General features: G+C 44.5%; 1 protein-coding gene across 3 annotated transcripts in view; it reads right to left on the reverse strand.

Annotated features, from left to right (window-relative positions):
• FLNB (filamin B) overlaps nucleotides 1–27,517 on the reverse strand; it is a 163,376-nt gene that overhangs the window by 60,761 nt on the left and 75,098 nt on the right. For all 3 annotated transcript variants that reach the window (XM_007984767.3, XM_007984766.3, XM_007984765.3), the window contains exons 5-16: nucleotides 15,082–15,200; nucleotides 13,800–13,877; nucleotides 12,063–12,225; nucleotides 11,151–11,348; nucleotides 7,677–7,814; nucleotides 5,957–6,083; nucleotides 4,827–4,963; nucleotides 3,283–3,476; nucleotides 1,622–1,735; nucleotides 860–1,003; nucleotides 483–606; nucleotides 6–166 (exon numbers count right to left, since the gene is read on the reverse strand). In XM_007984767.3, coding sequence (XP_007982958.3) covers nucleotides 6–166; nucleotides 483–606; nucleotides 860–1,003; nucleotides 1,622–1,735; nucleotides 3,283–3,476; nucleotides 4,827–4,963; nucleotides 5,957–6,083; nucleotides 7,677–7,814; nucleotides 11,151–11,348; nucleotides 12,063–12,225; nucleotides 13,800–13,877; nucleotides 15,082–15,200 — 1,697 coding nt within the window. The remainder of the gene's footprint in view (nucleotides 1–5; nucleotides 167–482; nucleotides 607–859; nucleotides 1,004–1,621; nucleotides 1,736–3,282; nucleotides 3,477–4,826; nucleotides 4,964–5,956; nucleotides 6,084–7,676; nucleotides 7,815–11,150; nucleotides 11,349–12,062; nucleotides 12,226–13,799; nucleotides 13,878–15,081; nucleotides 15,201–27,517) is intronic.

The raw sequence follows: 27,517 nt of genomic DNA on the forward strand, positions 1-27,517 counted from the left end.
CATACCTGAGATGCAAAGAGAACTTTGATAGTGTATCGCCCAGCAGCAGGAGGCACATATTTGACTGTAAACGTATCATTGGCATTGTGAATAATGTCAAAATCCACGTCTTCCTCATCTTCACTTAACACCCGGGCATCACACTTAATGCCAACGCTGACATCACCTGGAACAGACCAACTTATTAACACCAGCTTACAAGAAACAGCATGTCCTGTGCAATCTCTTCCAGCTCAGGTTAACACCCCCAAAAAGCAATTGGGAAGTTTCTAGTAAGAAACCTGAGAAAAAGTAAGGATTTAGGGAAAGAGATGATGGATTAGCAAAGATACCACCAAGGAATGACTCAGAGGCTCAGTAGATGATTACCTATTCAGATGGACTACTTCCTAGTTCAAAGGGAATTGCCCTCAAAACGTTATGAAAAGAACTCCCTTCCCCAAGGAGCAATGATCACTGGGTTGAACAAGGCCCTTTCTCACCTTCCCCAGCCTCAGTACAGTCCACTGTGAAGTGTGTAGGTTCATTTGCCTTCAGACCACTTCTCTCCACACCTGGCCCAAACACTTTGACCTTCTGAGGATGGCTACCTTGCCCGATGTTGACCTAGAGAAGACATGGAGAAGGTCATCAAGTTCTCCTCCACTTGGACCCAGTAAAATACTAATAAAAAACATTGTTAGAAATAGTTCTTCTGGGTGGGCTGGAGCACTCTGCCCTTCAGGCCCCTCCATCATTCAGTTCCCACCAGGGACGGGTTCCTTTCATATGTCTGCCTTGGCCGTCAGGCATGGATCCCAGACCTGGTGTATGACCAAGCGTTTCTATACGACAGCCAGGATTCTGCCTCACAACCTACCCTGAAGGGGCTGTGCGGGATGTTCACGCCTCCCCAGACCACAGCAATGGTATGCTTGATGGCCTTCACCGGAGTGTATGAGCAAGCATATGTGCCGTCCATCCGGCTCTTCATCTGGATGTCAATAGGTTGGCCTTCCCCATCCTGCAAAAAAGTCAGAGCTAGGACCAGAGGTGGCCCTCACAGTCTCTATCAAACAGGGCTACTGTGGCCTCCCAAGACAGCCAAGTCACCATTTGCTTATACAACAAAACTTCATGGACCAACTACAACGTGCCATGTTTTCACAACATGATGACAACCTGTGACAAAATATGACATGTATTTATTTTTAGTTATTAAAAGCAAGTGGCCCCAAAACAAAGCTATGGCCACTCAATGCTTCGTAATTTCCATTCCTGCATTTAAGTCCTTTGGCCAAATTCAATTAGATTAAATAAACACACTTTTAAAATCCTTGTTTACAAATCTCCCACCATGGCCTCAGCAGCTTCAGCCACACCAAAAGACATTACAGAATAACCTGAAACAAACAAGCCTCATTTCCACAGAACACAAATCAGAAAGATTATTTTTTTAAAAGCCTGGTACTCTACATGGTAGTCTCACTGAACCCTCACATAACCTCATAAGATAATCTTCTTATCATTTCCAAGGTGCAGATGAGGAAACTGAAGATCAGATGGACTCAGCAACTTGCCATTACATGGACAGATCTTGTTACCTGACAATTACCTGCACAGGTGGCCCCCTGAAATTTACCTGAGCAAATATCTTTAAGGGAGCTTTTCCAGCATCCTTAGGATCCACAGTGAACTCGGCCAGGTTGCTGACAATGCACCCAGATTTCTCCAAACCTGGCCCGTATGCTCGAACCTGAAGCAAAGGCAGATAATAAGTCTCTTTCTGTGTAATGCCCCAACTAAACCCTTATACAAAGATAGGTAACCAGGGGATGGGGGAAGAACAAAAGGACCTGTGTCTGGTTTTACAGTATCCACATAAGAGGATGGTTATGGGAAGTAAAGTGCTAAAGTAGGTTGTAACTTAAAAACAAATGTCTCTCCCTCATAAGGGAGAAAACTCTCTAAACAAATCCAACCCATGGCCTGAAGACCCCATGAGGCCCAGGATGGCTTTGAATGTAGCCCAACACAGATTTGTAAACTTTCTTAAAACATTATAAAATTTTTTGCAATTTTGTTTTTGTTTTTCTTCATCAGCTATCGTTAGTGTATTTTATGTGTGGCCCAAGACAATTCTTCTTCTTCCAATGTGGCCCAGGGAAGGCAAAAGATTGGAAACCCGTTCTAAAACCATGCCCAAACTAACCCATGCTCCCTGCCTTATTCTGAGTTGATCTAGAGAACTTCTAACAACTGGGGCAGAGACCTCCAGTCATGCCCAGTTTCAATGTTACCACTTTGAGGGGACTCAGAATCTTTACCACAGACATTTGCCCTAGAGGGCAAAGGAATAGCATTTGGCCAAAAAGGGGTAGCTACCAGCCCAGACTGACGTCAGCCTATGGACAGCTGCCCGTGTGGGCCAACAGTAGCACACCTGGCATGTGGGGCCAACTCCCTGTCAGCCAGGCTGGCTTAGACTTAATGCTTATCAGCCTGCTAATGGTTTGAGAGGAAACTCTTGGAAACACTGCTCCAACTTAAGAGGCAGGGAACTAGGGGAAAAAACCTCCTTTATCTATGGAGCATCTTGAAATAATAACTACAGAAAATGGCTGTAAGACTGACATATGATCCCTGGAGTTGCAAGAAAAGAACAGCTTATGGAGCTCCCTGCATGGGCCAGGCATGAGCTAAAAGCTGTCTTTATGCATGCCACCTCCTGAATCATCGTAGAAGCAGAGACTACTATCATTCCTGTCTTATAGAGGAAGACACCAAGAGTCAGACAGGTAAGTTACTGCCCAACACTATAGAAGTGCTAAGTGATACTACCAGGATTCAAATGTAGGCCTGGGCTGGGTGTGGTGGCTCACGCCTGTAATCCCAGCACTTTGGGAGGCCGAGGCGGGTGGATCACTTGTGGTCAGGAGTTCCAGACCAGCCTGGCCAACATGGTGAAACCCCATCTCTACTAAAAAATACAAAGATCAGCTGGCTATGGTGACGCATGCCTGTAGTTCCAGCTACTCGGGAGGCTAAGGCACGAGAATCGCTTGAACCCAGAAGGCAGAGGTTCCAGTGAGCTGATATCATGCCACTGTATCCCAGGCTGGGCGACAGAGCAAGACTCTGTCTCAAAACAAACAAACAAACAAATGCAGGCCTGTTTCCTTCCTAAAATCCAAATGATTCCTCTCTGCCGTCTCTCAACATGCAGCTTAAGGCAACTTCGGGCATGGGGGTGAGGAACCAGGGGCCAGGGACAAGAAGATAGAAGCATAGCAGCTGATTCACCAGATCAGGGTTGTAGTCTCCCGTGGCTGGGTGGATGAAGGCCATGTACGGGCTATCCTTGATGTCTTCGTCGTCACACATGATGTGAACAGCATATTCGCCAGGCTCCTTGGGCCAGTATTTGACGTCACATGATCCATCATTCTGGTCATCGTACTCAATCTTTGCCTGAGAGGGGCCTTCAATGGCAAACCCTAGGGGGTGGAGGTAGAAGGGTCTCCCTGGTTATATGGTGGAAAGCACCTATTCTATGTTATGACAGCTCATTCCTGCTGCCTCCCTAAAAGCCAAGTGTTGACCAGAAGATTGAAATCTATTTGTGTCCCTGTCTCCCAAAACCAAGCTCATTGAGTCTTCAGTAGAGATGGAAGGGGTGGAATATATATATAGTATTAAATACATTATATGTATTTTATCATCATCCAACAGGGGAAGTCCAACCAGCAAACCTTTCTGTTGGAGATGTGGCAACATGTGGCAAAAGCCTTGAACCAACACCCACTCTTTGTACCACCAAATCCACTTCGGGGTTTTTATCTGAAGGTAATTACCAAGGATACACAGTCAGCACTGTTTTCATAGCAAAACCTTGGAAATAACTAGAGAGCCTGACAATGGATACAGCCATACAATGGAATTCCATGGAAGCCATGGAAAATGAAGGCATACCCTATATTTACACATAAAGATATAAAGACTTGTCCAAGATATTTTCTGTACCAAATCAGTATTTGCATGCATACGTACAGAGAAAAAAGTCTAGAAGGATACACTAAAAGACTTAATATTACCTCTAGACTATGAATATACAAGACGATTAATATCATCTCTCTAGAAGGGAAAAATAAATGTGATTTCTTGTTTTTCTCTTTTGCTGATTGCTATTACCTAAAACAGGGGTTGCTAAACTACAGTCTGAAGGCCACATCTGGCCCATTGCTTACTTTTGCAAATAAAGTTTTACTGGAACATGGCCACACCCATTTGTTTACGTATTCCTATAGTTGCTTTCAGGCCTACAATGGCAGAGTCAAATAACTGTGACAGAGACCATAGGGCCCACAGGTGGAAAATATTTGCCATCTGGCCCTTTATAGAAGAAGCTGGCTGACTCCTGATATAAAATGATCATATATATATTAGACATGTATTTAAAATATACTTCAGCTGTGCTCCAAAGAAAATATTTATCTTCCAAATCCAAATTTCAGCAAAATTCATTCATTCATTCATTCATCTAATCTATAGGTCAGTCAACACTATTTGCTAAGTGTTTACTACGTTCCAAGCATTGTTTTAGGCACAATACCCACATAAGGCTTCTGCCCCCAACTCTCCTGGATGAATGAATGCTGGTATCAGAGGCAACTGCAAATGGAAATGGCAACTCTACAGCAGCATGCAGAGATGGCTTAGGGTGGCTAGGAGGCCAGGAAGCTAAAGGTATTGAGGCTAGGCAAGGCCCCAACATCCAACCTGATGCAGCCCAGAAGCCCTGTAATCCTCAGTCCTCCAGAAGATGCCGGTCAGCTGCGTCCACTTACCCAGAGACCCCACTTCAGAGCCAATGGATTCCACCACGAAGTCTGCCGACCGCCCAACAATCCCACCATGGAGCCCAGGGCCCCAAGCACGGACTTTCTGCATACCCGCTTCAGGGCCAACTTGAACTTCAAAGGGGCTACAGGGAAAGGAATAGAAGCATCAAAGAAGAGTAAAGTAAGGCCTCACTATAGCCATAAGCTGGAGTTCCTTGGCACATTCTTTTCACTTGCCTGATCCTTTCACCTGGCATCCCAAACTCCAGCCAACCCCTTCCTCCCGCAGGCCCCTCACCCATAGCTATTGTTATGTCAACAATATAATGTAATGTGACTGCTTCTGGGAGCTCAGGTGGCCACTAGGTTGACACTCAAGCCACGCTGCTTTGCACCAGCCTCCTGGTCTTTTACCTTTCTGTGCAGGCCTCCCCAGACTATGACCCTGGAAAGTGAGAGAGTCCACACACACTATATCCTGCTTATGCTATAACCAGAAAACTCGGTTGAACAGGCTTTATCTCATACATGAATGAATGTGCTGTAACCTTGGCATGGGAGGCTTAAAAAAAAAAAAGTGTGGTAGGTATTCAGAACCCAATAATACCCAAATATTTCTCAAGGCTAACTGAATTTATTCGGAGTTTAAAGTTGCACCCCCAGGGGAGCTGGAAAACACAGAACGCAGAGGGGCAAGTGCATTGCCCACGAGGCAAAGCTGTAGACTGCGTCCCTTGGCCCCTGAAAGCACTCACGTAGACGGTCTTAATGTAAACCACAGCAGATTTTGCCCTGTGGCATTCATGAACAAAGGAGTTCATTGAAAAAGAGAATCTCAGTGTATATGCGGGCATCTAGACACACAGCCCATTTGCTCTAACTGCTCCTTCTGCCTCCCCTGCCTCCCACCAGCCCCTAACCGCCAGCATTTGATTTAAAGCAAGTCAGCTAAAACCACAGCAACTTTCTGCTGCTTTTGAGAACAGGCCAAATGTCTGTGCTGCTCTGAAAAAAAAAAAAAAAGTTTTCAACAAAGCAGATCTCTTTCCCTCCTGCAGCCCAGGAAGCAACCACCCATGAGTCTGCCCTGGGCCGAGCACCCTCCAGAGAAGACCCCTCTGCAGCAGGAGCCTCACCTCTTTGGAATGTGGTGTCCCCCCCATGTGATGGCAATGCTGTATCTCCCCGGGGTGCTGGGGTAATACTCGAATGCGTAGACCCCATCCAGAAAGCCTTTCTGCTTCACCAGCTCCTCCAGACCCTCTGTGGGAAAGAAGGAGACAGTCTTTCCAATACAATCCTAGGCCCAAAATGAGAATCAAAAGGACAAGAAGAGAGAGGCAGCCACACTGACAAAACGTAAATCATACATAAAAACCAAGTGGACTGCCCCAAAGTATGGGACCTCTCCCCACCAAGCCTGGGAGAGTACTTCAAAGCTAAAAACACAGCCATCTCTGCTTCAAGGTATGAGGAAATGGAGGACTTCCCAGCTAACTGGCTTTAGAAATCTCACTTGGCTACGAGGGGCCCTGAGGTCCTGAACTCCCTGGACCTGTGTAAAGATAAATCCAGTCACATTTCAGTATTTCCCAATAATCATAGCTACCCTTCCCAGTCCCCCACAAAAACTGGGGAAGAAGCAAACCTTTAGAAGTATTTGGTATGAGTTTTAAGTTAAGTGTTCCAGCGTATCCTTTTCCATCGAAAGCTGGACAACAAAAGCAAGAAAGTCCTTGGATGCTATCTGCAAGAGGACAGGTTTTAGATGCGACACTGCAAACTCTAAACCCAGCTATCAGGCAGGAACCTGTTTTGTGTTGAGCCCTGAGGTTTGGCCAGGAAAGCTGTTGAGTCAAGCAAGTATCCAAGGTCAGGAGAAAATACACACACGTGCACGCACGCACGCACGCACACACACACACACTCCCCTCCTTGGCTCCTGTTGCAATAATCTGGGAGGGAAGACAGCCCCCAAGCAGCTTGACTCCAGGTCTGGGCAGTCTAGAACCTTGGCTACCCTCAGGGCACAGCCTGCCCCAAAGCCAGGTGCTGTGAAGTCAAATATTAACTTTCCGGAGCTCAGAATGCTCCTGCCCCAGCCTGCTGGGAACACAGAGGGTAAGAGCAATCCTGATACAGGAAGCTCAAGATTCCACAGGCATGGGAGTAAAACCACTAAAGGCTGCTACACCCAAGACTAGAAGTGCTGAAATGCTTCTCTGTTCCAAGGAAAAAAGTGAAGACACCCGTACCCACATCTGCTGTCTCTTTCCCCAAAAGAGGGAGAGAGAATGGGTTGCAGGGTTTAACCTGTCCCTCCACAAATGGCATTTATCTACAAAGAAAACTTAATCTTAGGGAATTTTATTCTCCTTCTATAAGCACTGATCATAGTAATTAAGTACTCGACATAATTTCATACTCTATAAAATGTAACCTGTAGTGAGAAAATCACTGGCTTTGGAGACTGTGCTTGAATTCCAGCTCAGATGCTTACAAAAGCTGTATGACCTTGGGCAAGAGCCTTCCTCTCTGAGCCTAGATTTCTAAAATAAAAAATGAGCCACTTGTTTCCAACAGCAGCATTTCCCCAACTCCTTTACATCACTGCTTTTTCTACTCCCAGAAGTCTTGATGCAATGTAAAGCTGTCAAGCCACCCACTGTCTGCATCCAGGGCAGACATTACTAATCAATCACTGCTGTCTTCCCCAAGGAGCCCAGATAGCCTCAAATCCTTGACATAGCCTTCTGAGGTTATTGAGGAAAACCAGCCGTGGGATGAAATCCATATGCCATGACTGCAAAGTTAGTCAAAACCACACCTGAGATAGAGAAACAAAGGAACACTTACTAGGACCCTTCACGGTTACACTGAGCTCCCCACTTCCTGCAGCTTTGGTGTCAACCTTGAAATCTGCAGTCTCCCGGATACGGACGCCCTTGGGTTGCAGGCCTCGGCCACTGGCCCGGCAGGCATTTGGATTGCAGGCTGCAAGCACAGTTTTGACATCAATTCAATCTTTCATTCTTTAGTCAGAGTCGTGAAAGCCAAGGTAACCTGGAGCCACCCGCCAAGAAAATATTTGCTTTGCACAAATAGTATGTAGTAGTTGCCCAAGACCAGGGGTCCCACTCAGGGAGCACACCAGGCTAGCAAATACAGACACAACATAACTTTGTCCAGTCACACCACAGAAGGACTGGAGAAAAGCGACTTTGGCAAAGAAAACAGGAGAGCACAGCAAATCCATGCTGTGCTCCTGGTACCAGCATTTAACCTTTCATTTGTGAAAGGGAGTTAAGGCCGAGTACTGGACATTATTCAAACCTCACTGCCATACTCAAGGGCTCAGTAATTGGATAGACTGGACTTTTGCAAGTCTTCTTGGAAAATGCAGTACTTGAAAATGCCTGTCTGGGTTCCAAAACCTGGGTCAGCCATTTTTAAGTGTCTAAATGTTGTTGTCTTCCACCTGAACAACCAGGCAAAAACAACCAACACAGCTTGGAAAGAGACCAGTTCAGCCCCACCTTGGCTGAGGCAGACCAATCTTTTAGTGCTGTCTGTTACAAGGCCTTCAGAATGTGGGTGGCTATAAAGGCAATAATTAGCAGTAAACACCACTGCTGATTTCATTTCCGGGTCTAGCTTGAAAACCTAAAGTTGTAAGTCTAAAAGTTAAGGACAAAGATAGCTTCTAATATCCCTTATTGAAATGTCCACAGAACTACTGTTCCATGGTATCTAGAGGTTGATAAAAGATACCTTTATGCCCTAGAATAAATCCTCTGCCCAGCACGGACAACCTTTTCAGTAAACAGAAACGGGAGACTAGTGGGGGAAATGTCATATTATTAAGTGGCTTTTCCTTTCAAATTCCTTTCCAATACTGCAAATTTGACAACTCTCTATACAGGAAGGTCACAGACTTCAGAAGATGGGACTCTACTCCATAGACGGAAGGTAATTCCTTCTCTGGTTCATCCTTCCTGCAATGGCCTTAGTTGGCTATTTGGCAAAGAACTGCTTCCCAAAGAGTCATACATATACTCTTGGAGTTAGAGATGATTTTAGATGTTTTATGGATGAACATAAGCTTATGGTGGCACTTTATGGCAAGTGACTTCGGTTTTCCATTGTGAAAGTGATAAAAAGTTTATTTTAACATAAAATCATTTACACCTGTAAACCCAGCACTTTGGGAGGCTGAGGCAGAGAGATCGCTTGAGTCCAGGGGTTTAAGACCAGTCTGGGCAACATAGTGAGACCCCATCTCCACAAAAAGAGAAAAATTAGGCCAGGCATGGTGGCTCATGCCTGTAAATCCAGCATTTTGGGAAGCCGAGGCAGGTGAATCGCTTGACATCAGGAGTTTGAGACCAGCCTGGCCAACATGGTGAAACCCAGTGTCTACTAAAAGTACAAAAAAACTAAGCTGGGCGTGGTGGTGTGCACCTGTAGTCCCAGCTACTCAGGTGGCTGAGGCATGAATCACTTGAACCAGGGAAGCAGAAGCAGCTGCAGTGAGCCAAGATTACACCACTGCACTCCAGCCTGGGTGAGAGAGTGAGACTCTGTCTCAAAAAAAAAAAAAAAAAAAAAGAAAGAAAGAAAAGGGAGAAAAAAAAAGGTAAAACATTAACCAGGCATGGTGGTGCACATCTACAGTCTTAGCTACTCAGGAGGCTGAGGTGGGAGGATCATTTGAGCCTGGGAGGTCGAGACTACAGTGAGCCATGATGGTACCACTGCATTCCAGCCCAAAAGACAGAGTGAGACCCTGTATCTTTCCCACTGCCCCCCTGCAAATATATATATATATGTGTGTGTGTGTATATATATATATATATATTTTTTTTACAAATATATATATATATTTTACATATATAAAATCATTTAGGTGGGAGAGGGGATGTTAGTAAATTAAAAGAAAAAGATTATTAATTAAATGCTAAGTAGTATAGGATGTACAGGCCAGAAAAGAAAAAGGAAGTCCATAAGTGAGGAAAGGTTGGAAAACAATAGTAGAATTAGGAAATCTATTCAAAATGCTCTCTTATGTAAAAAAGAGCTTTGCTTAGGAATACGTTAGAATTTTTTTTGCCTGTTTTTTCTTTGTAGAGGGAGAAAAGTTGGTCACACCAGAAATAAGTCACAATACAATGACAGGACTTCCTTGGAGGGTTTTAATGTGTCTTAAGAAACATACACACTCATGGAAATTATGAACGTGTGCAACAGTCTCAACATCAAAAGAGTAACTGCTGAGTTCATATAAACATTAAATGGGGCTAGAGTCTGAAGGGCACCACCAGCTCCTCCACTATCTAAAAAAGCCCTAGATGTGTTTAAAGGCAATTAGAGAGTGGGTTTGGGTTCCGGCTGGACAAGCTGTAATAATAACACCTGCACAGGAGTTTCCTAAAATCACACAGAGCACGGGCTCAGCTAACATTCACAAGCAGCACAAAGAACTGGCAAGGAAGTCCCACCCAACCAGCCCTTACCAAGCAAGAGGCCTCTGGCCCAGTGGTCTCAACTAGGAAGCCAACAGCTTCAGGGTCCAGGCTGGCCCAGAGGTAGGATTCGGAAGAGGAAGCCACGTCTGCAGATGCAGATTCGGAAGACAGAACAGGGAAAGGCAAGTGTGGGTTAGAAAAGGTAGTACAGTTGGAAAACAAAACAAAACAAAACAGAAAAAAAGGGGCAACAAAGTCAGAGGGAGAGAGTCTAACATTTGAGAAAAATGCATATCCCCAGCGCCAGAGGGAGTTTAGCAGAGTAGTTAAGGGTAAGGCCAACAGAGTCTGCGGTTCTAGCCCTACTGATGCCTTGTAGTACTGACACCTAACATTATCTACGCCTCAGCATCTCCACCTGCAAGCTAGGGATAATAATAGCACCTGCAACACACAGGCTGATGCAATGATTAGATGCAGTCATGGTAAGTGCCTGGGCCAGTAAAGGCCAAGCAATGGAGGCTGCAGGGCCCATGTTGCTGCTGCTAACTTCGGTTATGATGCCGACTCCTCCCACTGCCTCAGTCCCACCTCCCTCAGTGAGGATAATGACTCTCCTGTACATGTGTTTTGGAGAGAAGTAAATGAGTTAATATAAGCAAAGCACTTAGGTCTCTGCGTGGCTCATAGAAGATATTAATATTAATATATTGAGGACAAAGTAAGCCACTTCCTGCTGAAGTAGCCCTGGCAGAAAAGAACAGGCATAAGGTCAGTGTTGGGCCCTGTTTTCCTGGCCTCCCTGCCCAGCTGTGCAGTCAGCTTCCACATGAGAAGCAGATGTGTCCAGCCACCCAGCACTCACCTTCCCCAACCTGCACAATGAAGGGACTCTTAGGAATAGTGTCCCCAGCAAAGAAGACCTTGACCACGTGGGGGCCGGGCTGCATGGGTTTGTACACACATCGATACACCTGGTTTCCTTTGTCTTCCACGAGCAATTCCACAGTGTTCTTCCCCTGGGGATCTTCCACCTCCACACCAATGTCACCCACACCAGCTCCTATGAGAAAGCAAGCATTCCTTGAACCCAGGTCACCCTCTCTGAAAGCTCACTGCTGCTGAGTGCAAAATGTAAACAGGACCAGTGTGGTGGTTCACGCTTGTTATCCCAGCACTTCGGGAGGCCGAGGTGGGCGGATCACTTGAGGTCAGGAATTCAAGACCAGCCTGGCCAATATGGTGAAATTCATCTCTACTAAAAAAAAAACAAAAATTAGCCAGGCGTGGTGGCGCACGCCTGTAATCCCAGCTACTTGAGAGGCTGATGCATGAGAATTGCTTGAAACCAGGAGGTGGAGGTTGCATTGAGCTGAGATTACGCCACTGCACTCCAGCCCGGGAAACAGAGCGATTCTCTGTACCCCTCCCCCACCAAAAAAAAAGCAAACAGGAGACAAGCTCTCAGGGAGGTCCACACCAAGATGTTAACTAAGGGTTTATGGTTGAATGTTTCCTTTTTCTGCATTTTCTATTTACTACATGGAAAAGAAGCTGACAATTCAAGAAGTATGTCTTATTCAAGTGAAGCTTGAGTATTTTAGAGAAGAAACGCTGGTTTTGAAAAATCTAATGTAACACATTTGAAAAACACTGTCTTTGTGATTATTTATTTGATTTAAAAGACAAAAGGTCAGGCCTTCAAGTTCCTGAAGATAACATTTCAGCCTTTGGAAGGAAGCCCAAAGGTCAGATCCATGGAGGAGAGGCACGTTACCTGCCGTGTAGATGTCAAAGTAGGTGGGCTTATTGGCGATGTTCCCTACAGCTTCCAACCCTGGACCTTTTGCAGTGACTTTACTGGCGTCTCCCTGGGCCTTGTCAACATTCACTTCAAATGGGCTCTTGGAGATGTGCTGTCCTGCAAAGAGGACTGTGACCTGTAGGTAACAGATAGGTGAGAAATACGTAATCACTTCTCTGTGACCAACAAGACTGCCATCAAGCCACATACATTGATGATCACCTCTCCTACCCTCCCATGATGGCACACACAAGGTGTCTAGAATGAGGAGCCCTGGAACCAAGTTTAACAGCCTGAATAGGACTCCCACCTGGCCCCTTTAGCCATACAGCTGGGTCTGAGGCATCACATCTTTAGCAAAATAAAAATGCTGACCTTAGATACGCTTAGTCTCTTTAATAGGAAACAAACACATTTCAATCTCTGGACATTGAGTCCTTTCGGGGGGGCTGAATGGGCCACTATCCTTCAGAATAAAATGTACAGTTCCAGGATTTCAAATCCACAGCCAAACTGTTTTTTCAAGGGACCAAGATCATTCTTAGACACGTGGATTTGCAACAAAGCAGAATGATTTCCATCTAAAACTTGAGTCACTGTTCTCATCTTTGAAATTTTTGGGGAGTAATTGGGTTGGGTTTCATATGAACCTATACTTGATTGGAATGAATTACTTACATTATAAATGCTCCCTTCAAGAGCATTTACTCCAAATGCATCATATTCTAGGAGTCTAAGAGAACGCTAAGGCCATAGTTTCAGGTGAATTCACTAAAGCCCAAGGTGGTGAGTACAGTCTATATTCCAAAGTCTGGGCACGTACATGATGGGATTGGTCTTTATGTGCTGTTGAGGGCTTTCTTCCAACTAAAAGTGTGATCTTGGGTCACCCCACTCTCCTGCGAGACAGGCTCTCTTAGCTCTTGCCCTATAGGCCACCTGGATGTCATCTCAAACAGAACACGAAAGGTTGCCAAGACAAAGAGCCTGAGGCCTCAATCCCTATCATTTCTCCAGGTGCTGAGGGGGCCATTTCCCTCTACTATATTCAGCTGAACTACTCCATCCTCAGCCTTCAATGCTGACAGCCCCTCCAGAGCACTTCCAAGGGGAGTACTTAAGAAAGCATTAAGGACAAAGAGCCAGCAGGGTGCGGTGGCTCATGTCTATAATCCCAGCACTTTGGGAGGCTAAGGCGGGAGGATAGTTTGAGGTCAGGAGTTCAAGAACAGCCTAGGTAACCTGGTGAAAACCCGGTCTCTACTAAAAATGCAAAAACTACCCGGGAGTGGTGGTGGGTACCTATAATCCCATCTACTTGGGAGGCTGAGGTGAGAGGATCGCTTGAGCCAGGAGGCGGGGATTGCAGTGAGCTGAGACCACACGACTGCACCCCATCTCCAAAAAAAGAATCAAGGAAAAAGAGTCCATCTATAGTGTAGTCACCACAGCATCTACACTCCAGACACACAGCTGCAACCATTAGTTACCTAGATAGAGTTGGAAAAACCTTACGACACTGCAAACAACTCATCCTAGCTAGTCGAGGGAATCCTAGCGATTCCAACTTTCTATGAGGAGCATAGATCCTTCTATAATCAGAAAGGAAAATCAGAAATTCACTTAAGAAAAACACTCTTTTTCCTGGGCTATCTTTCTTCTCCAAGTCCCAAAAGCAGCCCAAGCCACGGCCATGCTGCTTCATCTTACTTTGTGCAGCCCAGTGACCTTGGGCAGATACTCCACAGAGTATGTCTTGTTCTTGTCGCTGTCAGGGGTCACTTGTGCCTAGGAGGAAAGGTGGGCAACAGTTAGAAAAGGTGCCGGGTGTGAGTAAGGAGCATGCTGTGTCAGCAGGGGTTCTGCAGGAGCTGCCAGGTTGGGAACACTGAAGATGCTGGTGAGCTTCTGTCCCTCTTGCACAACGCCCCAAGAGAGAAGCTGCCAAAAGTCACAGAAACAAAACCACACAGCGCAGAAGCATAACAGAGTCAGGACTCTCCAGTGTCCAGCATCAGGCTGGCACTCTCTAGGTAAGAGGGAATATGAAGCAAGAAACTTAAACCTTTATCCACTCAATAGTTCACTGAAAGCTTATGAAATGCCGGTCCCAGTGTTAGGTACTAAAAATAAAACATGAGCAAGTCAGGCACAATCCCCACCCCAGTGGGAGAAACGGACCATCCAACAATAAACTTAAGAATTGCAAATTATGCTAAATGCCAAGAATAAAATAGGTCCTAATAAGTGATAGAAAGAACAGCATGTGCAAAGGCTCTGAGGGAGGAACCAAAGAATGGCCAGTGTGGGAAGAGAGCAGGGTAAGACTATCTTATTATTCTGGCCATCAGTATCTAAAACCTCAACTGAGGCTGGGCTCGGTGGCTCACACCTGTAATCCCAGCAGTTTGTAAGGCCGAGGCGGGTGGATCACCTGAATTCAGGAGTTCGAAACCAGCCTGGCCAATGTGGTGAAACCCTGTCTTTACTAAAAATACAAAAATTAGCCAGGCATGGTGGCAGATTCCTGTACTCCCAGCTACTCAGGATACAAAAATTAGCCAGGCTGAGGCAGGAGAATCGCTTGAACCCGGAAGGTGAAGGTTGCCGTGACCCGAGATTGTGCCACTGCACTTCAACCCGGGCAACAAGAGTGAAACTCTGTCTCAATAAATAAATAAATAAATAAAATAATAAATCCTCAACTGACAAGGCACCTTTGCTAAATACAAAGTATCCTTTATTTCATTAAACACTGTGTCCCTGGCAATCAATTTAAATTCAATTTCAAGGCTCAGCTCTTGGGCAGGTTACTTTAACAGCTATAAGCCTCAGTATCCTTCTGGTAAAAAAAAAAAACAAAAACAAAAACAAAAAAAACTTTCTGTTGTGAGCTGAAATGAGGAAAATGGAGGCATAGTCCCTGGCCTCATTACAAGCCCCAAAAGTTCCATGAGGTGCTAGAAAGGAGAGGCAGCATCCTCCAACATACCTCCTCTTTGTTCCCTTCTGGGTCCTCAACAAACACCATCACGTCTCCTTGCCCGGCGCTGATGGTGTCCACAGTGAATTTGGCTGGCTGCTTCACCATGTTTCCAGAGGGCTCGATTCCTGCCACAGGTTTACACAGACACGTTAGAAGCCGGGCGAGAGTGTGGCATGAGCCATCGCCCACTGCATCTCTTTCAGGGAACTGAGAGATGGGACCCAGCCCTGCAGATCCCATGTCGGAAATGGGGACAAACTGCCTTGACAAGGACAATCAGACAGGTTGAAAACCTTAATTTTGTCCATGTTATTGAAGCAATATCCAATTTTGATATTCAGAGAACCTCAGTCAGGAGTTTATACAAAATTGTGGAAAATAACGTGGTTAGTAAGTAGTAGCAGAGCTTGCCTTGATGGAAGCAACACAGCAGGGAGGAGGGAAGCTTATTTCTCATTAAACAGCATTTATTGTATGCCTGACATTTTTAAAAATTACATTCAATCATTTTTTAAATTAACCTTTTTATTTTAAGATGATTGAGCAAATTCACTGAGACAGATTTTACCTGTAGGTATAAGAAACAATGCCCTTGCTGGACATGGTGGCTCATGCCTGTAATCCCAGCACTTTGGGAGGCTGAGGCAGGTGGATCACCTGGGGTCAGGCATTCAAGACCAGCCTGGCCAACATGGTGAAACCCCGTCTCTACTAAAAATACAACAATGAGCCAGGTGTGGTGGTGCATGTCTGTAATCCCAGCTACCTGGGAGGCTGAGGCAGGAGAACTGCTTGAACTGGGGAGGTGGAGGTTGCAGTGAGCCCAGATCGCACCCTAGGCGACAGAGCATGACTCTGTCTCAAAATAGTTTCCCCAGTGGTAACACGGTAAAAAGCTATGACTCAATCTCACAATCAGGGTATTGACATTGATACAATCAAAATAGAGAACATTCCCTTTAGCACAGGGAGTCCTCCTGCTGCCTTTGCATAACCACACCCACACTCTCCTTAGCCCTGACAACCACTAACCTGTTCTCCACACTGTAATTTTATTATTTCGGTAATGTCACATCAATGGAATCATAACTATGTAACCTTTTAGGACTGGTCTTTTTCACTACACATAATTGTCTACAGGTTCACCCAGCTTGTTGCTTCTATCAATGTTTTTTTTCCTTTTTATTGCTGAGTAGCTAATATTCCATGGTATAGATGTACCACAGTTTAACCATTCGCCCACTGAAGAACATCTGGGTTATTTCTAGTTGTCTATTACCAGTAAAGCTGCTGTAAACATCTGTGCATAGGGGTGTGTGTGTGTGTGTGTGTGAATGTAAGTATAAAATAGTAAGAAATTATATATATAGGTCTCTGCCCCTGGTTCCAGAGTTCCTAAACTCCTTGGAATGTCCTTGGTGACAAGACTATCTTCTGTTCTAATGAGGCAACTCTTAGTGGGCTCCCGGATAGCTTTCAGGATGGGGCTAATCAACAGAAAGACCAAGTCATGATCAGAAGCTTAGAACTTTTGGCCCCACTCCCCATTCCTACAGGGAAGGGAGAGGAACTGTAGTCTCAATTAATGTCGATCATGCCTACGTGACTTAGCCTCCACAAAAATCCCTTAAGTACGGAGTTTAGAGAGCTTCTGGGTTGGTGAACACATCCATGTGCCAAGAGGATGGCCCGCCCCAACTTCATGGGGACAGACGCTCCTGTGTTCAAAACCCCTCTAAACTTTGCCCCGTACACCTCTTCATCTGGAGGATCATCTGTATCCTCTATCATATCCTTCACTACACAACTGCTAAAGGGAAGTGTTTCCCTGAGTTCTGTGAGCCACTCTAGCAAATAATGTAACAGGAGGAAGGGGTAATGGGAACTTCTGATTTGTAGCAAACCTGGACAGAAGTTGTGCATAGCCTGAGGACCCGCCACTTCTGACTGGCCCCTGAAGTCGGGGTGAGTTTTGAGGGACTGAGCCCTTAGTGGGGTCCGCACTAACTTCAGGTAGACAGTGTCAGAATTGAAGCAAATTGATTATAGGACACCTACTCGTTGTCCACATAAAATTGGAGAATTGGTCAGTATGGGGGGAAAAGTCCACAGATTTTGGTGACCAGAAGTGAAATATTGAGAGGAGTAGTAGAGAAGAAAAGTTTTTTCTTCAGCTGTGAGAATATAGAAGGAAAACCAGTGGCTCTCCTATGCAGTAAGTTTTCATTCCTCTGGGATAAATGCCAAGGAGCACAATTGTTGGGCCATATGGTAGCTGCATGTACTGTTTTTTGAGGTTTTGTTTTTGTTTTTGTTTTGAGAACAGTCTCACTCTGTAGCCCAGGCTGGAGTACAGTGGCTCAATCATGGCTCACTGTAACCTTTACCTCCCAGGCTCAGGCAATCCTCCTGCCTCAATCTCCCGAGTAGCTGGGACCACAGGTGTGTACCACCACACCTGGATAATTTTTAAAAATTATTTGTAGGCCGGGCGCGGTGGCTCACGCCTGTAATCCCAGCACTTTGGGAGGCTGAGGCAGATGGATCACGAGGTCAGGAGATCGAGACCATCCTGGCTAAGAGATGGTCTTAGTCGGTGAAACCCCGTCTCTACTAAAAATGCAAAAAAATTAGCTGGGCGTGGCAGCGGGTGCCTGTAGTCCCAGCTACTGGGGAGGCTGAGGCAGGAGAATGGTGTGAACCCGGGGGGCGGAGCTTGCAGTGAGCCGAGATCGCGCCACTGCACTCCAGCCTGGGCGACTGAGCAAGACTCTGTCTCAAAAAAAAAAAAAATTATTTGTAGAGATGCAATTTCCCTACGTTGCCTAGGCTGGTCTCAAACTCCTGGGCTCAAGTGATCCTCCGGCCTCAGCCTCCCAAAGTGCTTGGGATTACGGAAGTGAGCCACTGTGCCCAGCCTATTTCTTTATTAAGAAACTGTCAAACAGTGTTCCAAAGTAGCTACACCATTTTATATTCCCACCAGCAATGTATGAGTGACCCAGATTCAGTTTCTCTGCATCCTTTCCACATTCAGTGTTATCAGTATTAATACTTTTATTTTAGCTGTTCTGATAGTGTGTACTAGGATTAATTTGCATTTTTCTCATGGTTAATGATACTGAACAAATTTCTATGTGGTTTTTTTTTTTTTTTTTTTTTTGGTCATATGGATGTACTCTTCAGTGGAAACTGTTTATGTCTTTTGCCCATTTTCTTATTGGGTTGTTTGGGTAAATGTTTGTCTGTTTTTTATCTACTGAGATTTGAGAGTTCTTTACATGTTCTAGATACTTGTGTTTTGTTGGACACATGGTTTGCAAATTTTTTCCCCCAGTCTTTAGCTGTGTATTCATCCTCTTAACTGTAAAAAGTTTTAAATTGTTTGTAAAAGTAAAATCCAGGCCCCAGATCCCAGTCTCAGCAATATTTTGAGTTCTGTCTGAGATGGTGTCCAGGTGGCTTTTATAGGGTGAGGGCTAAGACAGCTTGTCTTGCAGGACACTGGGTGACCCAGGAGTACACCCTTCGATGCAAGAAAACCCTCAACAGCACATAAAGGCCAACCACCATGTACCATGTTGAGTTTTTGAGACAGACCATCCTTCTTAAAATGTTAAAAAGTTTTTAATTTTGATGAAGTCCAATTTATTTTTTTCATGGATCATTTTTTGGTGTCAAATCTAAGAACTATTTGCCTAGCCCTAGATCTCAAAGATTCTCTTCTATGTTTTTTTCTCAAAGTTTTATAGTTACATGGGTTTTTTGTTTTTTGGTTTGGGGTTTGCTTTTGTTTTGTTTTGCCTATGGATGTTCAATTTCTCTGCCACCATGTGCCGAAAAGGTTCTTTCCTCCAGTGACTTATCTTTGCACCTCTGTCAATAATCAGTTGTGCATATTTGTGTGGGGCTGCAATTCTATTTCATTGATCTATAATGTCTATCCTTTGACCAATACCACAAAATCTGGACTTCTGTAGCTATACAGTAAGTCTTGAGACCAGGAAGGCTGATGACTCCATGTTGTACTTCTTTCTCAAAATTGTTTTTGCTACTTTAATTCCTTTGCCTTTCCATATATGTTTAAAATAATAATCTTCTTGCTATCTGCAAAAGCTCTTGCTGGGATTTTGGCAGCAATTGCATCGAATCTCAATGACAATTTGAGGAGAGGTGGTATCTTTACTATTTGGCTTTTTTTTTTTTTTTTTTTTGAGACAGAGTCTCACTCTGTCACCTAGGTTGGAGTGCAGTGGCACAATCTTGGCTCACTGCATGCTCCGCCTCCCAGGTTCATGCCATTCTCGGGACTCAGCCTCCCAAGTAGCTGGGACTACAGGCGCCTGCCACCATGCCCAGCTAATTTTTTGTATTTTTAGTAGAGACGGGCTTTCACTGTGTTAGTCACGATGGTCTCGATCTCCTGACCTCATGATCCGCCCACCCTTGCCTCCCAAAGTGCTGGGATTACAGGTGTGAGCCACTGCGCCCAGCCCACTATTTGACTTTTACAGTCCATGAAGATATTATATCGCTCCATTTATTTAGGTCTCTTTTATTTATCAGTGTTTTTGTAGTTTTCAGCATTTAACTCCTATATATGTTTTATTACATTTATATTTTTAATGCAATTATAAACAGGCTATGCTATTTTTAACTTTTGTGTCCATTTGTTCATTAAATTATATAGAAATATAATTGATTTTTACATATTGATCTTGTATACTGTGACTTTGCTCAACTCACTTATTTAAGCGGGGGGTATTTGGGTTTTCTCCCCACCATGGATTCTTTGGAATTTTCTACATAGACAATCATCTACACCTGCAAATAGAGACAGTATTATTTCTTACTTTCCAATAAGCATGTCTTTTATTTCCTTTTCTTACCTGACTGCACTGGCTAAAACTTCTAGCATTATGTTGAATAAGAGTGGTCAGAACAGCCATCCTTGCCTTGTTTCTCTCAGGAGAACACATTCAGTCTATTAATCATGTTAGCTGTAGGTTTCTTATAGTAGCCACTCTATATCAAATTGAGAAAGTTCCCCCATCCCTCTTTTGTTTGAATTCTTATCATGGATGGCTGCTGAATTTTGTCAAATGCCTTTTCAGCATCTATTGATATGATCATGTAACTTTTCTTTGTTAGTCTGTTAATATGGAAGATTATGTTGACTGTTTTTTTTTTCTTTTTTTGAGACAGAGTTTCGCTCTTGTTGCCCAGGCTGGAGTGCAATGGCACGATCTCAGCTCACTGCAACCTCTGCCTCCCGGGTTCAAGCGATTCTCCTGCTTCAGCCTCCCAAGTAGCTGGGATTACAGGTGCCCACCACCACACCAGGCTAATTTTGTATTTTTAGTAGAGACGGGGTTCATCATGTTGGTCAGTCTGGTCTCAAACTCCTGACCTCAGGTGATTCGCCCGCCTCGGCCTCCCAAAGTGCTGGGACTACAGGCGTGAGCCACTGTGCCCGGCCTATGTTGACTGCTTTTCTAATAGTGAACCAGGCCTTGCATCCCTGGAATAAACCCCACTTGGTCATAACGTGTACTTCTTCATTATATACAGCTCAGTTTTATTTGTTAATATAGTCATTTGCTGCACAATGAAGTTTCAATCAAAAATAGTCCACACATACAATGATGGTCCCATAAGATTATAAATGGAGCCAAAAAATTCCTGTTGCCTACTGACGTCGCAGTAACACATCGCATTACTCATGTGTTTGTGGTGATGCTGGTATAAACAAACCCACTGCGCTGCTGGCCATAGCAACGTCTAGAGCACGTACAACTATGTTCAATATACAATACTTCATGATAAATGACAATGCTACTGTTTTGTGTATTTAATATACTATACTTTCTATCATCACATTTTAGAGTGTGCATCTTCTATTTAAAAATTAAGTTAACTGTAAAGCAGCCTCAACAAGCCCTTCAGGAAGTATTCCAGAAGAAAGCATTGTTATTACAGGAGATGGCAGTTCCACACATTACTGTCCCTGATGACCTACCAGTGGGACAGTGGGACAGCATGTGGAGGTGGAAGACAGTGATAATGATGATCCTGACCCCGTGTAAGCCTAGGCTAATGTGTGTGTTTAATTAAAAAAAAAAAAAAAGTTTTAAAAGTACAAAAATGAAATTAAAAGTTTTCAACACAGAAAAAAGCTTACAGAGGCTGGGCGCAGTGGCTCATACCTGTTATCCCAGCACTTTGGGAGACCAAGGTGGGTGGATCATCTAAGGTCAGGAGTTCGAGACCAGCCAGGCCAATGGGTTGAAACCACGTCTCTACTAAAAATATAGAAATTAGCCAGAAGTGGTGGTGGGCACCTGTAAGCCCAGCTACTAGGGAGGCTGAGGCAGGAGAAGAGCTTGAACCCAGGAGGCAAAGGTTGCAGTAAGCTGAGATCATGCCACTGTACTCTAGCCTGGGCGACAAGAGCAAAACTCCATCTCAAAAAAAAACAACCAATTGTTATCCAGTTTAAGGATTCTTTTCTCTGTCCTTCCACCCTGCTATTGCGCTAATCCAGTGAGTTTTTATTTCAATTACTGCAATTTCCAGTTCTAAAATGTCCATTTGATTCTTTATATCTCCTAAATTTTTATTATTATTTTGCTGGGACATTGTATTTATTTGTTGAGATTTTTACTTTTTTCATTTTTTTCATGATCTTAATCGCTTACTTAAGCTTTTTTTTTTTTTTTTTTAAAGATGGAGTCTCGCTGGGCGAGGTGGCGGGCGCCTGTAGTCCCAGCTACTCGGGAGGCTTAGGCAGGAGAATGGAGAATGGTAAACCCAGGAGGAGAATGGTAAACCCAGGAGGCGGAGCTTGCAGTGAGCTGAGATCCGGCCACTGCACTCCAGCCTGGGCGACAGAGCGAGACTCCCTCTCAAAAAAAATAAATAAATAAAGATGGAGTCTCACTCTTCTTGCCCAGGCTAGAGTGCAGTGGCATGACCTCGGCTCACTGCAACCTCCACCCCCCAGTTTCAAGCGATTCTTCTGCCTCAGCCTCCCGAGTAGCTGGGATTACAGGTGCCCACCACCTCGCCTGGCTAATTTTTTTGTATTTTTAGTAGAGACGGGGTTTCATCATGTTGGTCAGGCTGGTCTCGAATTCCTGACCTCAGGTGATCCGCCTGCCTTGGCCTCCCAAAGTGCTGGGATTACAGGCGTGAGCCACCATGCCCGGCTACTGAAGCCTTTTTTAATGACTGCTTTAAAATTTTTGTCATACAATTCTAACATCTCTATCACCTCAGTGTTGGCATCAAGTACCTTTTTCATTCAGTTTGAGATCTTCTCGGTTCTTGGTATGACAAGTGATTTTTTTTTTTTTTTTCTGAAACTGGACATTTGGGATATCATGTAATGAGACTCTGGGTCTTCTGTAAATGTTCTGTTGTAGCTGGTGTTTTATGATACCATGCTGGCAGGGGAGGGAAGGATACACACCTTGTTACTAACAGTGGGGGAAGAAGTCTAGGTTCTCTATTCAACCTCCACTGATGCTCAAGATTGGGGGGCTTATTACTGGTGCATGGGGGTGGGAGTTCTGGCTGGAGGGACTAGGAGTGCCTCATTACTTCTCCTCCATGGCGCCGGGGAGTGGCTTCCTTATTGCTAGACTGCTGTCAAAGCCTAGGCTCCCCATTCAACTCTGCGTGTGTAAGTGCGGAGCTGCACGTTTTTTCTGTGGTGTGGACCTGGAGTAGAGCAGTGATTGTTTAAAAGTTTTCTGCCTCACTGCGCTGCCCTTTCCTGGTCTTCTGGCTGGACAGGGGAGCTTTTGTTGGCACTTTCTGTGTTTGTGCCCACTGGCATTTTCAGGTTGTTGGCTTCTTTCTTTGGCCAAATCTGGGATATATAAAGCAAAGTAAACCCAAGGAATTCAGTGCTGTGTCATTCCTCGAGTTCCAAGATCCCTGGTTGGTCTACCTCATCCTTTTTCAGAGTCTCCCTATGTTTTCCTTATGGATAGCCCAGGGGTTTTAGTTGTAGTTAGCAGAAAGAATTAGGAAAAGTCCTTCTATTCCATCTTCCCAGGAGCAGAAGTTCAAATATTACCTTTTTAGAAAGCTTTTTATTATGAAGAATTCCAAACTAGGCCGGGCACAGTGGCTCACACCTGTAATCCCAGCACTTTGGGAGGCCAAGGCAGGTGGATTAGCTGAGGTCAGGGGTTCAAGACCAGCCTGGCCAATATGATGAAACTCTATCTCTACTAAAAATACAAAAATTAGCCAGGTGTGATGGTGGGCACCTGTAATCCCAGCTACTCGGGAGGCTGAGGCAGGAGAATCCCTTGAACCCAGGAGGCAGAGGCGGAGGTTTCAGTGAGCTGAGATCATACCATTGCCCTCCAACCTGTGCAACAAAAGTGAAACTTCGGCTCAAAAAAAAAAAAAAAAAAAAAAAGGTTGGGCGCAGTGGCTCACACCTGTAATCCCAGCACTTTGGAGGCCGAGGTGGGCGGATCACCTGAGGTCAGCAGTTCAAGACCAGTCTGACCAACATGGTATAACCCTGTCTCTACTAAAAATACAAAACCGCGGGGAGTGTGGTGGTGCATGCCTGTAATCCCAGCTACTCGGGAGGCTGAGGCAGGAGAACTGCTTGAACCTGGGAGGCAGAGGTTGCAGTGAGCCAAGATCGCACTACTGCACTCCAGCCTGGGCGACAGAGTGAGACTCTATCTCGAAAAAAAAAAAAAAGAAAAAAAAGGAATTCCAAACACAGATGTAGAGAGCACTGCACAGTGGACCTCCTGTATCCAGCTTCAACAACTATCATCTCACAGCTGGTCTTATTTCACCTTCACTCCTGCGTCTTCCCTCTTCCTGTATTATTTTGACACAAATCCTAGACCCCAGATTTTTTATCCATAAACAATCAGTATGTATCCTTAAAAGATACTCGCAAAGTACCCACAATACAAATACCACGTTAAAAAACATAATTCCTTAATATCAAACATTCAGTGTTCAAATTTTCAATTATCTTATAAATATCATTAATTTCTTACAGCACCTTGAGCTGCTGCTTTATCATGATTTTGAGATGGAGTCTAGCTCCATCGCCAGGCTGGAGTGCAGTGGCGCGATCTCGGCTCACTGCAACTTCCGCCTCCCGGGTTCAAGCGATTTTCCTGCCTCAGCCTCCCAAGTAGCTGGGATTACAGGCATGCACCGCCACGCCCAGCTAATTTTTGTATTTTTGGTAGAGATGAGGTTTTCACTACATTGGCCAGGATGGTCTCGACCTCCTGACCTCATGATCCACCCATCTTGGCCTCCCAAAGTGCTGGGATTACAGGCGTGAGCCACAGCACCTGGCTATCATGAATTTTTTTAACCATCAGTTGGAATAGGATCCAAATAAAGTCACATATTACAAATGGTTGCTAAGTCTCATTTAACCTCTGGCTGTCTCTCCATCACTTCCTTTTCCTTGCTATAAATCTGTTAAAGACACTAGGTCATTTGTTACTATACTCTGGATTTCTATTCATTTCCCAATAATTTAGTTTAAGAAAAAATGGCCACAGACTGTTATATAATAAGATAATCTTTCTGCCTAAAAAGAAAGTAAGGCAAAAATTATAAATAATTACAAATAAAGTCTAAAAGGTAGCCTTCCCACACTGCTCAGGTAGAAATGCAAAGCAAAAAAGATACACAGTTTAACTCAGCGTAGAAAAAAGGCTGGAAATAAATACCTCAAACTTTGAAGGCAGAAATGAGACTGGCAGTTGGGAGGTGAGTTTCAAATTTTATTTCATATATTTTTCTTTTGCTTAAGATTTACATAACAGTCAGGTTATGTAACTGATATAAGCAAATGGATTTAAACATACACCTAATGGCCAAGCATGGTGGCTCATGCCTGTAATCCTACCACTTTGGGGGGCCAAGGCAGAGGGACTGCTTGAGCTCAGGATTTTGAGACCAGCCTGGGCAACATGGCCAGGCTGGTCTCAAAATAAAATATTAAAAAAATAAGCTGGGCATGGTGGTGCACACCTGTGGTCCCAGCTACTAGGGAAGCTGAGGCGGGAGAATCACTTGAGCCCAGAAGGTCAAGGCTGCAGTTAGCCGTGATGGCATCACAACACCCCACACTGAGAGAGAGAGAGAGACTCTATCTCAAAATGACAACAACAAAAATAAGTAAATAAACATGCACCTAAAATACTAAAAGTCCCACTTCGCCTGACTCCAGCAGCCTAAGAAACAACTTACTCTGCAGCTTGTCAAAGGTCTGGGCTTGGGTTGGTCACCTGTGGCTAACCATGGTTGGTTAGGAGGCTGAACCACACCCCTACTCTGTAAACTCCTGTGGAGCTTTGCTTACCATGAAAGAAGACAACTGGCCCCCCTCTGATTACTCAGATAGAAGGATGCTTAAGGATTGCTCTACAGTAAATGCTTCATAGAGAACTAGATTTTTACAAAGATTTCTGATTAGCTTATGGACGAATGCTTTTCACATAGTTAACCCTGCAAGAAAGCCCACCACAAAGATCTGTGGCTGGAGGCCCACCTCACCCCAGCCCTCTCTCCTTTCAACCCACTGGAACTAAGCAAGGTAGGGCTCAGTGAATAGATCGACAAATGCTAACTGGCTGGCAACTGGCATCTATTAAACAACCAGGAAATAAAAAATTAAACAACACTTTCAAATCTTTTAGAAACAAGAAGATGAAACAGTCTCTCTTCCTGGGCTCAGGTGGCAGAAATGAAGCAATGTGGTCATACAGAGGAGACCAAAACTGACCCTGGCTTTCACCTCACCACATGACAAGAACAATATCTCACAGCCCCACCCATGTGGCCTTGTGACCCTGTCACCTAATATGACCATTTTTTCTTCCTACTTTAAAAAGGAGAGTGAGGCCACTTCCTCCTGAAAAATAAGCTGAATATAGGATTACCATATGATCCACCAATTCCACTTCTGGGTATATCCCTAAAATAATTGAAAGCAGGGTCTCAAACAGCACTTGTACACCTATGTTTTCATAGCAGAATTATTCACAATAGCCAAAAGATTGTAGCAACCCAAATGTCTATCAGCAGACGAATGGATAAGCAAAATATAGACATACAAAGGAATATTATTCAGCCTTAAAAAAGAATGAAATTCTGATACATGCTACAACATGGATGAATCCTGAAAACATATGACGAGTGAAGTAAGCCAGAGAAAAAAAAGACAGCATGTGACTATACCTCTAGGAGGTACCTAACAGACAGTATATGATTCCACTTCTAGGAGGTACCTAGAAGAAGCAAATTCACAGAGACAGGGAGTAGAATAAAGGTTACCAGGAGCAGAGGGGAGGGCAGAATGGGGCGTTATTGTTTAATGAGTATGGAGTTTCAGTTTGGGAAGCTGAAAAAGTTCTGGAGATGGATAGCAGTGGCGTTTGCACAACAACATGAATACACTTAATGCCACACTTAAAAATGGATAGTGAATTTTATGTTATGGCTATTTTCCCACAGTTTAAAAAAATGCAAAATGCACACATATAAAAAAAAATTTTTTTTTTAAAGGGTGTGTTTCCTCCACAAGTGCACCACACTTGCTAAGAGGCAGATGAAGGAAATGGCAATGACCAGCCACATTCCTGAACCGTAACAAGTGATCATTTTCTAGAAAATAGCACCGTGAAAGGAAACCGTCTCCCATTAACAACAGGGAAGCTGGACAGCCACTGATAAGGTTATTACAAACATACATTATGCCTTGATTAGATTCAGTCCATTTGACCAATCTGGTTGACAAAGGATTTATTTGGTTGTTTGCAACTGTTTTGCCATTAAGGAAGCATAACCTTTACAGTCAGAGATTCCTCATTCCAGCCACCACCTGTGGTATGCCTTAAAGAAAGGCCTCCCCCCTTTTTTTTTTGAGACGGAGTCTCACTCTGTCGCCCAGCTGGAGTGCAGTGGCGCGATCTTGGCTCACTACAACCTCCGCCTCCCGGGTTCAAGCAATTCTCCTGCCTCAGCCTCCTAAGTAGCTGGGACTACAAGCTTGTACCACCACGCCCAGCTAATTTTTGTATTTTTAGTAGAGACAGGGTTTCACCTTGTTAGCCAGGATGGTCTCGATCTTCTGATCTCGTGATCTGCCCGCCTCAGCCTCCCAAAGTGCTAGGATTACAGGCGTGAGCCACCAAACCAGGCCAAAGAAAGCACTTTTAAAGCAAGTGAGGACATGCCAACCTTCAAGTGACTGTGAATGGGAGGAGGGCTCTGAAGTCCCTAGTCCCCACATAACACAAGTGATGTCACAGACCTCACACCTTACTGCAAACAGAACCTCAAATGGTAAGGGGTTCCTTCCAGAACTATCTGCTGGTCTATATCATACCCAAAAAGTCAGATAAGAAGACCTGGCCACTGAGGTGAGAATAGC

Source organism: Chlorocebus sabaeus, chromosome 22 (assembly GCF_047675955.1).
Source record: "Chlorocebus sabaeus isolate Y175 chromosome 22, mChlSab1.0.hap1, whole genome shotgun sequence".
In the NCBI taxonomy this organism is placed as follows: Eukaryota; Metazoa; Chordata; class Mammalia; order Primates; family Cercopithecidae; genus Chlorocebus; species Chlorocebus sabaeus.